Raw genomic sequence first — 14,825 nt, forward strand, 5'->3', positions numbered from 1 at the left:
TGACACCCATGCAAGACAGTTCTATAGCTTCTCATGCTGAGTCACAGAATGTACATGTCCTTACTTCCCAGCTTTCCCTGCAGACAGTCATCCTGGATCCATTTCTCTTATATCCCACCCAGCTTTGAAACAGGAAGATATGGTGCTTTGTCAGTTAACATAGATTATCAGGAAGTTACTGACATTCTTGAAGGAAGGGCATACCAAGGATCTTTAAAGAAAGGATCTCCAAACCCATCCCATCAAGCATTACAAGTGGTCAAGGAAGAGGAGCTTGATTATTTGACAATGGTTGTCAACAAAGTTTTTTGCTTTCTTCCTCTGACATGTGCCTTAAGCCCAGATGTTCAAGTGACACTAAGGTTCTTTCATGCTTAGATAAATTGTTTGGGGCAATGCCATACCAGATTTGATGCTACTTGCACCCTTTCAAAAGGACAGAGAACTTGTGTAATGGCTGAACAAAGTAAATAATTGTCAAGACAAAATAAATGGTGGTCAGTTTCTCATACTTCATTGAGACCCTTAACCATTCTCAAGCTACAAGATTTAATCATCTGCTTGGCCTTCTCCACAAATGCAAAAGCTTCACAAGTGGGCATTTCAGTGTGTGCCTGTGCTCACTTCTTAGTTAAATCCATAGAGGCTTTAGAATAAAAAAGTCAGGTCATTAGTGGCCATAGCTGACCTGTTTTCAGCAGCTTACTGATGGAAAAATCATTGCTGTCCCATCAAAACTAGCCACTACTTGCACATTACCTGATCAAGCCATGGATCAGCCACTGTTCCAACAAAACAAGACACAACCACAACAACAAAGTAGTAAGGCCCCCCTACAGTATGTGGAGACACACAGGCAAGGCAAAGGAGTCTACTATTGCCATCACCTTTCCCAAACAGGTAGTGGGATGGAAAAAGAGGTCACCACTAGGGATACCTTGCCTCTTCTGCTGTGCATACTTCTTCATTTAAACCTTGTAGGTGCTCCATTAGCCTTCTTTTCAGAGGTCAAGCCAACTGTCAAAGAAGATCAGTGCATCCTTTCTATAGTTCTATAGTAAAGGATGTTTTACTCCTTGCTTCACAGAACTCCTCTATCAAGGACACCTATCTTCTTCCATCAGTCAACAAATGTATTAAAGTTAAAGGAAGAAGTTCTGAAGAAGTTTGCAGTAGAGAGGGTTCAAAACATCCAGTTGCCAACTCTCTACACCCAGATATTTCTGGTCCCCAAATAAGATGGAAAACTAAGGCTTATTAGAGATCTCTCACCCCCTAAACAAATTTCTGCTAGAGGAAACTTTCTCAATGGAAACTGCAGCTTCAGTTTGGATCGCTATCAAAGCAGCCAAAAGGCCAGTTTCTATTGACCTTCAAGATGCATACTTCTACATACCAATTTTTCCTCTTCACAGAAATAGTTCCAGTTCTTAATTGGACAAGATTATTTCAATTCTGAATCATGCTGTTTAGCCTAGCCTCAGCTTACCAGGTCTTAAACATAGTCATTGAAGTAATAGCTGCTTACTTGTGGTACTCGGGGATTTTGCTGATCCAGTATTTTCATGACTGGTTGCTTCACGACAACAACAAATGGTCCCTATTAGTCACATGACCAACTGTCAGCTTGTAGTAACTTGGTATTAAGTCCAAACCTGCAGAAATTTTACCTCATTTCCAGTCTAGATTTCATGTACATAAGAATAAATTTCTTTACCTCTCTGGGCTGGGTTTGTGCTCTCCCAGAGAATATACACAGAATCATGAAATGTTTAAGGATGTTACAGACCAAGACTCTGTTGTCAGCTCATCTGTGCCTCTTTCTTGTTTCATTTATCCATTTCAGTTTCTCTAGTTCCTGGTTGGAACCCCACAAGGATGCACTTTCAGATCAAATTTCTCAAGGGTCTACATTTCAGTGCCAGTTCAAGTGGTCATACAATCAAGACAAGTTTCTTAGAGTTCCTCTGCATACCCCAGACCCCTACTCCTAGCTGTACAGCAATACATCAGATTAGGGTTGGGGAAGAGAACCAGAAAGAGTACTTTTCCACAACCATTGGTGACAGGAAGATGGATGGATAGAACATGTCAAAGGCTATTGCATCATGGTCTTAAGATATCAAGTCAATGGTTACATACCTCAGATGACCAGGGTACTTGTGTGCCTTCTCTATGCATGGACGTTTGGAATCTTCTCTGTTGGGCAGAGTCAGAAGGGATTACACAGGTTTTGTCTTATTCCAGGGAAGAAAAATATTCTTCCCAACTGAACAGGCACAGTAGCCATAACAAAATGGTCTCTACAGCAAGCAGTTGCAAAGTCTCTGCTCTTTCTATGGGAGACACCTCTAGTGGATTTCTTTGTAACAAAACATCATCAACCAGCTCCCATTTTATATCTCCCCAGTCTCAGACCAAGCAGCCTGGGCAGTGGACGCCTTCAGCCTGAATATCAATTGTTTGCTTACTCATTATCACCCTTCATGTTGATTCCACAAGTACTGCACAAAATCTTGACATCCACACAGCATCATTAATCCTGATTGACCCTGTATGGCTTCAAAGTTGTAGTTTAATGACCTTCTTGACCATTTGATTGACAAACCAAGGGTATTACTTCATTTGGACAATCAGAGGTACTATGTGTGACAAGATGAAGCCGGTTTGGGACTGGATTAGTGAAGACACCAAAAGCAACTGTGTTAACTCATTCGGCCCCCGAGGTTTTTGTCGTTTTTGCCTGAAATATGCGTAGGAAAGACATTTGGGGGGCTATTTCTGAATACATCGTAATACATCGGCTTTCAACAGATTTTCCATGAGACTCATGCCTAGTTGTAATAGAAACATCATTTTCCATTGGTTATTTTGCTTGCGCATGAGCAGAAGGGTAAAAGTTGGATTTTTTTTTTTTTTTTTTTTTTTTTTTTTTGCTTAATGGACCCATCATTTTCGTATGGAGACCGCAATTTATTCCAAATGCCCACCTTATCCTAGTTTTTGCAAAGGTTCACCTGTCTGCGTGCAGTTAAGACTGGTATGCCTTAGAGCTGAGGCCAAAAGGTCTAAAATCCGGACACAAAATCAGAATATCTCAAGCAAATTTTGGGTGAAAAAAAACAGGTCCAAAAAATGAAGTTTTTCTCTCTGTATTTTGTAGTGCAACTAGAACTTCCAGATTATTTGATATCATTTTAGAGCTATATCTGTCTGTTTTTTTTTAATACCACCCACGTTGGTGTATCTTAAATGACCTTGATGCTGCAGAGCTTGGAAGTAGGGTACAGCCTCATCACACCTAATCAGTTAATCAAGTTTATGGAAATTTCTTAGAAATTGTCAAAGAATGGCTCTTTTCGTAACTTATGTGCAATACTGATGCACAAATGATGAAATAAATAAGTAATATTCAGATTTGGTGATGTCACCAAAATTCTCCCATTAATAAGATGTTTATTTGTAAACACAGATTAAATATGAACAAATCTGACATCATTATAAACAAAAAGATAAGAAAAATTATAAAGTTCCTAACATGGAACTATCAACAACAAGTAACAACGAGAAAGCTCAGAGATGATTTTAACGAATGGAATTTTAAACAAACGTGAATAACGTCCTATCACCGATCAACAAATAAAATTATATGATCAACACCCCAATATAAACAAGGTCTTATTAAACACCAAGGGTGACCAAAGCATGTGATTTATGCACTTATCAATATGATACTCATTTATTCATCAATCTGTTTCCTCATCAATTTATCAATTCATCAGGCGATATTGGAATATGTATGAATTTATGAATCTATCGTTCATACAACGATAGATTCATAATTTCATGCATTCTTATTTCAATATCATTATTTGAATGATAGATTCATAATTTCATGCATTCCCATTTCAATATCGTTATATGAACGATAGATTCATAAATTCATACATATTCCAATATTGCTTGATGAATTGATAAATTGATGAGGTGATAGATTGATGAATAAATGAGCAGATTAGACTTGTTGTTTTTTGATAATTGAGACTTGTTGTATTTGAGGTTTGAGATTTGTTGTTTGTGAGGATAAAAGCCCATGAAGTTTAGGCTATCACTGCTTCTTGGGCATATTTCATTTACTCAGCATTAGATGGTTACAGTGACAGCTGTGTTTAGGCAATTGTACACGATCTTGTATGTTTAGCTTCTTTCATTAGCAAACCAGAGCCAAAAGTATATTCACTCTGGGTCTGATAGTCACCGCTCAATCAGACAAACCCAGACAGCTGACTGCTTGGGTTACAAGGTATGTAATTTCCCATATTTTAATCCTTTCAGTCCATCAGCCACCTTCCCTACAGACAAATTTAGCTTAATACTAGTCACAGGCAAATTATTGCTGACATTGAAATGTAGTTTTCTGAAGGGGGGGAGTAAAATTAATTTTAACAGTGTAATACTTGCCTACCACTATTGGATGCCTTCCCACAACCCTGTGCAGATGTCCTTCATTAGCAAAAAAGAAAAAGGACATGCTATGGCACCCTGACCAATAATATAGGTCAGACTGTATTGATGCACATAATCTGCAAAATCTCTATAATGGAGAGTTGGTGCATCTGGCATGGACGAGGTGTTTTCATTGCAGAAAGGTAAAATTTAATAATAGCAACAGGTTAATATTACATAATCAAAATTAGTTTTATTCCAAAAATAACTACACAACCAAACAGTCAGATTTGATACACTTTGTAAAAAAAAGTGTTACATTACCTGAAACATGCAGCTGTGCTAAATAGTTTTAATCAGATAATAGTCTAAGCTGGACTTGTAACATATATATTACCTTTCTTTATTTTCAAGGGACACTTCTAATCTGAAGAAACGGGCAGAGTTGATCAGTCAGAGCAAGTTCTCTACCCTGACAGGTAGACAGAAAGAACAAATGGTCAGGAAACCAGTGGAGGGGCAGGTAAGTTCATTTCTCTCTAAATAATTTTCACATTTCTCTGATAGACATAGTTTTGCTATGTATAGCTGACTTTGAAATGATTAGCATCATAGATTTGAATGCTATTAATTCTGTTTTAGTACTTTGTGAAATATAAAAGCTGTAATTTGATTGGTGAAATAAAGCTTATAGAATATGACCTCATTGATGCTCATCAAATTTATTTATTCCAAATAGATCTTGATGTTAATGAAATTTGAACAATTTAATCTCATCAGTTAGAAAGAGTCCACAAAAAACAAACCATATACATCACGAATCATTCTTTTCGTTTCAGTTCTGGCATGTAGACCATATCTTGCCAGTTTGGGAGGGTGGCGGAGAATGTGACATTGACAACCTGCGTACTTTGTGTGTCATCTGCCACCAGAAAGTCACTGCAAACCAGGCAAGAAAACGGGCAATTGTTCGTAAGCTTGGAACTGCTGCCAAATCGGGTGATATAACAGCCTTCTTCCAGCCAAGATAAAGACTTTTGTGAAAATGTATACTGGATTTTGGTTGGATGGTGTGATCAGAACAGACTAGAGTGAAACAGCTTCCCACTCTTTTCCGAATCAGTTTTCTTGTTGCCCAATGTAACAGAAAAGCTATATGCATTAATACTGTGAGTTCACATTTTGTTATGTGGTATCAGTCCTTGTGGATTTCTTGCTGTGAGTTCAGTTTTGGGTGTTATGAGGTATTAGTTCTCATGGATTTTGTGATTCTGTAGACCACAAACTTAAAGACCCCATATTGATTCTCCTGCAATCCATGTATTTTAGTACATATGAAAATGTATTTTTTTTTAGCTAAACCATGAAAATTGATTCCCACAAAAATAAATAAATTGACAACACAGTACATGTATTTGGAATTGAATTTTTTTATGTGATATAAGAGTTCTGAAGTTTTATGCAAGTTACAGATTGTTGCAAGGATGAAAGCAACATTAATAACTACAATCAGTGTAAATGCATTCTTCAGCAATATTTACATTTGCTTTGGTTCAGAGAGAAAAGATAGTACAGTGTAGGTGCACTGTTTTACAAACATTGAACATAGGAAGTTATTTTCTAATGTATGTTTCATGGAAGTAGACTGACTTTTGATGCAATAAAGGATATATATTTTTGTCTTCTAGCATCTGAAGACACTGAGGATTAGATGGAATTGAAAGTGTCTCACAGCAATTATAAAATTAGCATTGTCATAAGTGTCTGACAACATTTATAACATTAGCATTGTCATAAGTGTCTGGCTACATTGTTAAAATTAGAATTGTTATAAGTGTCTGGTAACAAACTTAGCATTGTCATAAGTGTCTGACAACATTTATAACATTAGAATTGTCATAAGTGTCTGGCAACATTGACAAACTTAGCATTGTCGTAAGTGTCTGACAACATTTATAACATTAGCATTGTCATAAGTGTCTGGCAACATTGACAAACTTAGCATTGTCGTAAAACAGTTTTCTTTCACACCCATGTACCATTTATGCTCACTTATAGGCAAAGCCCAACTGCAACAACAAAGACCTTAATTTGCAATTGAATAATGTGCCAGCAGATCATATTATATGTTGTTAGCCCCACTTCTAACAAACTGCATAGACTGAGATCTGCCAGTTCATCATAAAAAGCAGATTGAGTCTGTGCAGTCGACTTGTAAGCATGTATGAGTAACATGATTATCCAATAAAAGCCAGTATGAAAAATGGATGTGTTGCCTTTAGTGTAAGAGTGAATGCCATGACTTTTATGTCAGTGTCATAGATAGGACTGATTACAGTGAAATGCACTGCCTTAAGTGTAAGAGTGAATGCCATTGACTTGTATGTCAGCGTCATAGATAGGACTGATTACAGTGAAATGCACTGCCTTTAGTGTAAGAGTGAATGCCATTGACTTGTATGTCAGTGTCATATAGATAGGACTGATTACAGTGAAATGCACTGCCTTTAATGTAAGAGTGAATGCAATGACTTGTATGTCAGTGTCATATAGATAGGTCTGATTACAGTGAAGTGCATTGCCTTTAGTGTAAGAGTGAATGCAATGACTTGTATGTCAGTGTCATATAGATAGGACTGATTACAATGAAATGCACTGCCTCTAGTGTAAGAGTGAATGCAATGACTTGTATGTCAGTGTCATATAGATAGGACTGATTACAATGAAATGCACTGCCTCTAGTGTAAGAGTGAATGCAATGACTTGTATGTCAGTGTCATATAGATAGGACTGATTACAATGAAATGCACTGCCTTTAGTGTAAGAGTGAATGCAATGACTTGTATGTCAGTGTCATATAGATAGGACTGATTACAATGAAATGCACTGCCTTTAGTGTAAGAGTGAATGCAATGACTTGTATGTCAGTGTCATATGGATAGGACTGATTACAATGAAGCGCACTGCCTTTAGTGTAAGAGTGAATGCAATGACTTGTATGTCAGTGTCATATGGATAGGACTGATTACAATTAAATGCACTGCCTTTAGTGTAAGAGTGAATGCAATGACTTGTATGTCAGTGTCATATGGATAGGACTGATTACAATGAAGTGCACTGCCTTTAGTGTAAGAGTGAATGCAATGACTTGTATGTCAGTGTCATATGGATAGGACTGATTACAATGAAATGCACTGCCTTTAGTGTAAGAGTGAATGCAATGACTTGTTTGTCAGTGTCATATGGATAGGACTGATTACAATGAAATGCACTGCCTTTAGTGTAAGAGTGAATGCAATGACTTGTTTGTCAGTGTCATATAGATAGGACTGATTACAATGAAGTGCACTGCCTTTAGTGTAAGAGTAAATATCATAGATAAGATTGATTACATTGAAATGTGCAATAAAATAATGCTTTTGATGAAATTTTTTCCTCTCATCTTTGTAAGAATTTTTTAATTTTATTACTTGTTTGAGGCACATTTGTGAATTTAGTTTGTTAGTTTTATGAGCAAGAGTTATTAATTTAGAGCCTACTCTTATTATCCCAAATATTTGGGTTTTTTAATACTGTCTGACTGTCTATATATGTTCATCATACCATCCATCTTTCTCTTACCATTGATCTTCTAAATAACTGGGTTTAATTTTGCCATTAGCTCAGCTGATAGAGCATCTGACCCATAATCCAAGGTTTTGATACTCACCCCATAATCCAAGGTTTTGATAATCACCCCAGCCAGCCAGGGTTGTCTGTTATGGTGTGTCCATGGGAAAGACACTTTGTTTCCATTTCCTCTGTGTCATATAGCAAGTAATGTGTTAAAAGTTCTGTTCAAACCAAGCAACCCTCCTCCAAATTTTTTTTCATCAGACTTAGTGTTTTACTTTCAAGTTTTGTTACCATCTGCATCCCTGTTTTGTCTCTCTTTCCTTGGGTCTCAGGGAGGTGTTCAAAAGGTTACATGTACTAGAGTATTAATTACAGTCCCACTGTAAGCATTTTTTTACTAATAAGTATAGTCATAGCAGGAAGACATATATCACATATGTCATTTTACAACCTCTGGTTCACAGTTCAAGGACAATGTGACAATTTTTAGTTAAAACTTCTAGGTCACAGTCCAAGAACTAGGTGACAGATTTTAGTTTATAATCTTTGGGTCACAGCCCATGGGCTAAGGGATAGTTCTCAGGTAAAAGCCTCAACATAACAAGTTGAAGGGCTGTGGAGAATGTAAATGATAATTGACTGTAAACAGTTGTGGGTTAACAATATATTATTTGGCTGAGAATTATGTAAATTAATGAAATCCAGAGATGTTCCTAGTACTTATTTCAGTTATAATACTGCTACCACGCAAATCTTTCAATTTTGAATTAGCAAACAGATCTGTGCCCAAATTTTCACGTATGACACATACATGTTTTGTGGGTGTGCATGTCAGTCATGATAGATACATGTTTCACTTGGTCAGGGCACATACATGTTTGGAGGAGGATTGGGGGCTCATGAGATGGGGGGTGCAAGAAACGTTTGGGGGAGTTGTTCTTGTTCTAGTGTTTAACGCCATTTTCAGCACAAGATAGGCCATACATGGCGGCCAGTATAACTGGTGGAGGAAGAACCCTGGATAACCCAGGGAAGAACCACAGACCCACGAGAAGCTACTGGCAGGCTTTCCCACGTACCTATGCTAGCTGAGCCTTGGACTCGAACCCATGCAGACAGAGGTGAGATGGTAGTGATCCGGAACAGTGAGCACTTTAGACCACTCAGCCACTCGGGGCCCGTTTGGGGGAGTCATGACATATATGTTTTGGGGGTCCTGGCATGTTTTTTTTGGGTCATGACACTTATTTTGTGGGTCATGACATTAACATGTTTTGGAGGTCTAATCTCATACATGTTTATTCTAGTTAATGAACATACGTATGTGTTCCTGAAACAAAACTGATAAGCATATGAATGTTTACTATTTCTTTGGATAGTATTCCCACACCCGCCTGTTTGTTTGCATCAATCTACAGATTTCAACAACAAAAATCAAAAATATAAACAATGCACAAAACGTAGTTATTTTACTCATCAATCTATAATTTCTAACCTGATTATCACCTTGGTGTCCCTTGTTGGTGTTTCAAACTAAGCAGAAGCTCTTAATGTAAACAAGCAGACACTCTGCTCACTGTCCATTTCTGGTTTCTAGAATAGTCCATTTCAGTAAAAACAACTGTCTAATATTTGTGAAGTTTAATTTTAATATTTCTGAAACAAATTTAACAAATAAAGAGGAGGAACTCTTGTATACACATGTTAAACGAGATGTAACTCCAAAATGTAATGAATTATTGAGATTATCAATATTGGTGAACATAACATCCGTTGCTTGAAAATATAGACTCAGATATGCAGATATGGCAAGCATATTTTTAAAGAAACTCTGTTTGATTTAAAATGCCAACAAGTTGATAGTGTTTGAGACCCCCTAACAATAATCAGGTTAAAAAGTATAAATTGATACGTGACTTGACTAAGTTGTGCACATTTTTTATAACCTTTATGCCATTTGCAGAGGTGATCTGATGCAAGTTCATTCAACACCAATGAAGACTGTAGAATATTAGCATCAGGTCTATGAATAATCCAGTCTTGAATGTGACCATGTTTATCAAAGGGTTGACTAACTTTGAGGTTGAAAATGTGATTAGAATCAATGAGTTTTGATGTGTATGGATTTCCAGAACAATCAAAGTGAAAATTCAAATCTCCAAGAATAATCAGGTTACCACCTGTCAAATTTCCATACTCTAGGAGGTAATAAAACTCCTCCCAAAGAAAGATTCAGTGAGCTGGGAGGAGGGCAATAGAGACAGAAAAAATTGATATTTTTTTCATTGTGATTGAGGTTTGGACCAGTTCAGAAGATGTGTGCTCAAAATTGAAAGTGTATTGTAGCTAAGATGATACATTATGGAGTTCTTTGCGATGGTCACAATTCTGCCTCTGTAGGAGTGACACAGGAGGGACTTGATGGAGTAACTAGAGGGTGTTATATTCACACACTTTGTCTCATCACCTGTCTTATAGCCATGATTCTGTAAGGAAAAAGATGTATATATCCTGACTGCTAAGCATAAATGGATTGATTGGCAAGTATAACATGATGATGTCATGTTCAGAACAAAAGATGGTTGTAATAAAAGTGGGACAGAAGATTGAGAAAAAGTCTAACAGTTCTTCCCCCTCCATGAAAAACAAGCAAATGAAGAAACACTTCAGCAGAACAGCCAGTACCTGATGAAAGAACCACTGTAGATTAAGACAGTCTAGAAGCACATATGACATGAGATATAGAGCAGCTGCCTCAAGCCTGTTAAGTGTTGATGTCCATTGTGATCACTCTTGATCATTTTGATATTTCAAGTTTTCCCAAGCTAGAAAGAACATAGGTTCAGCAAGCAGACTTGATGGGATATTTTCAGCCTATAGTTAAATGTCAAATGTTTGACCTTTCTCAGCTGAGTTGTTTTAGTGATGAATAAGTTGTTTTAGCATTGTTACCACTCCATGACATACAGAGAGAGAGATGACACAACTATTTTTAAAAAAATTATATTGAAAATATATGGATAAATTTATGTTGAAGCTGCACATTTCAGGGTGACTATATGAATTAAATCATTTTAAAAATCCACAATTTTATAATCAGAGATTTTGTCTGAAATAAATGTTCTTGCAGTACATGTTTGTACTATTTATACTAGTATCTTTTGTCACAACATATACAGGCTAGTGGACACAGCTTGACTGGAAAACATACAGGCTAATGGGTATAGCATGACTAGGAAACATGCAGGTCTGTGAAGAAGTTAGTGTTTATGTCACTAGCTAATAGGCAGACCAGAGTTATGGCAGTCAGTTAGCATGGTTGCTTGTTTGCAAATCTAAAGCTTAAGTAGTTGTGGGAAATATAACTACAACATGGTGTCCTGGTTTATATTCTAACAGCAAAAACACTCTATTTTGACATGGATCCATCATGAATCAAACAGGAATTAAAATGTGAAATTCCTTGTTTGTCCATCCATCAGTGTACATGATATTCTCATTTAAGTAATTTGATGCACACTGTAACAATAGTCAAGTTAAATATGTGTTATTAACTGTAACAATAGTCAAGTTAAATATGTGTTATTAACTGTAACAATACTCCAGTTAAATACATGTTATCAACTGTAACAGTTGTCTGGTTAAATACATGTTATTAACTGTAACAATAGTCCAGTTAAATATGTTATTAACTGTAACAATAGTCCAGTTAACTATGTGTTATTAACTGTAACAGTAGTCCAGTTAAATAAGTGTTATTAACTGTAATAATAGTCCAGTTAAATAAGTGTTATTAACTGTAACAATACTCCAGTTAAATAAGTGTTATTAACTGTAACAGTAGTCCAGTTAAATAAGTGTTATTAACTGTAATAATACTCCAGTTAAATAAGTGTTATTAACTGTAATAATACTCCAGTTAAATAAGTGTTATTAACTGTAATAATAGTCCAGTTAAATAAGTGTTATTAACTGTAATAATAGTCCAGTTAAATAAGTGTTATTAACTGTAATAATAGTCCAGTTAAATAAGTGTTATTAACTGTAATAATAGTCCAGTTAAATAAGTGTTATTAACTGTAATAATAGTCCAGTTAAATAAGTGTTATTAACTGTAACAATAGTCCAGTTAAATATGTTATTAACTGTAACAATAGTCCAGTTAACTATGTGTTATTAACTGTAACAGTAGTCCAGTTAAATAAGTGTTATTAACTGTAATAATAGTCCAGTTAAATAAGTGTTATTAACTGTAATAATAGTCCAGTTAAATAAGTGTTATTAACTGTAATAATAGTCCAGTTAAATAAGTGTTATTAACTGTAATAATAGTCCTGTTAAATAAGTGTTATTAACTGTAATAATAGTCCAGTTAAATAAGTGTTATTAACTGTAGTAATAGTCCTGTTAAATAAGTGTTATTAACTGTAATAATAGTCCTGTTAAATAAGTGTTATTAACTGTAATAATAGTCCTGTTAAATAAGTGTTATTAACTGTAACAATAGTCCTGTTAAATAAGTGTTATTAACTGTAATAATAGTCCTGTTAAATAAGTGTTATTAACTGTAATAATAGTTCGGTTAAATAAGTGTATTACTGCCCCTGAGAGCTATTTTCCTTTTCAAACACTTAGTCCAAAGAAATTATACATGGTGTCATAGCCATCTTCTGGATACCAAGGACATGTGGAGACATCAAGGAATACATAAGAATATGATGCTTTTTCTACCCTGATTGACAGTTCTAAATGACTTATTTCATGACAAAGTAAATAATAATAATAATAATGGTTATTATCATGATAATTCTTTTTTTTTTTTTTATAAAGAGTAAAAAGTCAAATAATGAATGTATCAGAATCAAGTAAATAATAGCAGTATTAATAACAAAAAACTGTGCTGACAGTAGCAATAGTGATATAGTTAACACAATCATCAATTATATATATATATATATCTCTATATATATATATATATATATATATAGAGAGAGAGAGAGAGAGAGCTAATGATAATGAGATGAAAATGAAGAGGCGGAGGATTGATAGGGATTATAGTGATAATTATAATTATATTAATCATTATTTAATGATGTTAAATTCATTTAATTATTTTGAAAATAAATTTTAATATAAACAATAAAATTAATTGGTTTATTTATATAATAAAAAGAAATTAATTTATAAATAATTTATAAGTAGCAAATAATTATTTCCTTTTTTTACCTAAAATGAATGCTGTATAAATTAGTAAGCAAATGACTGAATGAATCATGAATTTACCAAAACGTTTCCTAAGTTCACATCTTTTTACGCATTGTTAATTGATTAATGTCGGATTGTTCTTAAGTTGAAGTATTATATAATACATGAATTTTTAAAATTTGCCAAGATTTTAATTTTTCAGATTAAATGGAGAATCTGAAATTATTGTGGATACAGTTGTAGTAGTTTTAATGATCAATGTCTTGTCAAAGATTACATCTTTGATGATTTATTAATATATGGTTTGTGTAGTAACTGAATGCATGCATTACAGAATTTTGAAACTCAGAAATGATGTGTACTGTGGGTAAAGTCAAGAGAAGTAAATCTCTAAGGGAGGTAACTCTTATTGAAAGGAGTACATAAGCAACCAAAATACTTATCCTTAAAATATTCTCAGTGGCCTTTTTTAGTACAAGCTGGTTATACTATTTATCAGGTCTCATTGGGTACCAAGAAGAGCAGGAGTAGATGCATTCTCAGAACCACACTGTAAAGAAAATACAGAGGTCAAAGGTAAGTAATGTGCAAAAGTCCACTGTTCATGTTATGATTATTATTTAGATTAGTTATAAGTATGTGGGCATAAAAATGCCATTAAGTGAAAAAAATTACACCAGATATCCTTTAAGATATTTTTTAAGCATCAAGAGGGGCTAATTTAATAGACATTGGTGAGTCGGCAATATCTTAGGCACTTTTTACCGCTAGCCATAAAATTATGGTTAAAAAAAAGATCCATAGACTGATGTTCCTAATACTTATTTCAGTTGCAATGCTGCTGTACAAACCTTTTCATTTCAGGTAGCAATTAAATCTGTACCCAGGTTTGAAGGCATGCTGTCCTAAGAATACAAGAAAATTCAAAGTATTAGAAGTACTCTGGTGAAGTCATGTGACAAAGAAACTATCTGCTACCAGGATTTAAGTAAAAGACATCATGGTCTACCTCATCATTAGCAATGCTACCCAAAATGCTGGGTATGCATAGAATACTGAAATTTCAATCGTTTAAAAAAATTGCATATTCAAAGAAGATTGTAATAATTGTAAACAAATTTCTAAAAATAACTATGCATGGAATACTAATTATCATAAAAATAATTGAGTACACTATGCATAAAAATCAAATTATCATTTAAAAAAAACTAATTATCATAAAATAATTGGGTATGCTTAGAAGACTAATTATAACAGACTAACTTGATATGCATAGAAAAATCATTGATCTATTAGCATTGCTTCTGCTTCTAGATTTTTATAATGGAGAAATAGTATTGGTAAAGATATGCACAAGAAAAATATATTTTTTGATATGTTATTGGGAAAAGTTGAGGGATAAAAGCAAACAAAACCCACCAACTCATTATATCATATGAAATTGCAACTGTCTGTAAAGGCAAACATTCCTGGATTATATACTTGATAATGATTTTATTTAATGTCATCTTTATTTCAATACCATGAAAAATAGTGGCAGAAAACAGCTCATTTGCTAT

The 14,825-nt window shown here is 34.7% G+C and overlaps 1 protein-coding gene across 5 annotated transcripts in view; it reads left to right on the forward strand.

Moving 5' to 3' along the window:
- Positions 1-14,476, forward strand: part of LOC149804501 (DNA annealing helicase and endonuclease ZRANB3-like) — a 95,962-nt gene extending 81,486 nt beyond the window's left edge. The window contains exons 19-22 of one of the 5 annotated variants that reach the window (XR_016416030.1): positions 4,861-4,969; positions 5,286-5,615; positions 6,135-6,206; positions 14,135-14,476. Coding sequence is in view for 3 of the 5 variants with exons in the window: in XM_089940715.1 (XP_089796841.1) it covers positions 4,861-4,969; positions 5,286-5,477 (301 nt within the window). In the remaining 2 variants the exon portion in view is untranslated. Of the gene's footprint in view, positions 1-4,860; positions 4,970-5,285; positions 6,711-14,134 lie in introns of those variants that run through there. The other 4 variants (XM_089940717.1, XR_016416029.1, XM_089940716.1 and 1 more) reach the window with 4 other exon arrangements.
- The last annotated feature ends 349 nt before the right edge of the window (positions 14,477-14,825 follow it).

Source organism: Sinohyriopsis cumingii, chromosome 2 (genome assembly GCF_028554795.1).
Source record: "Sinohyriopsis cumingii isolate HCF-2022 chromosome 2, ASM2855479v2, whole genome shotgun sequence".
NCBI classification, from domain to species: Eukaryota; Metazoa; Mollusca; class Bivalvia; order Unionida; family Unionidae; genus Sinohyriopsis; species Sinohyriopsis cumingii.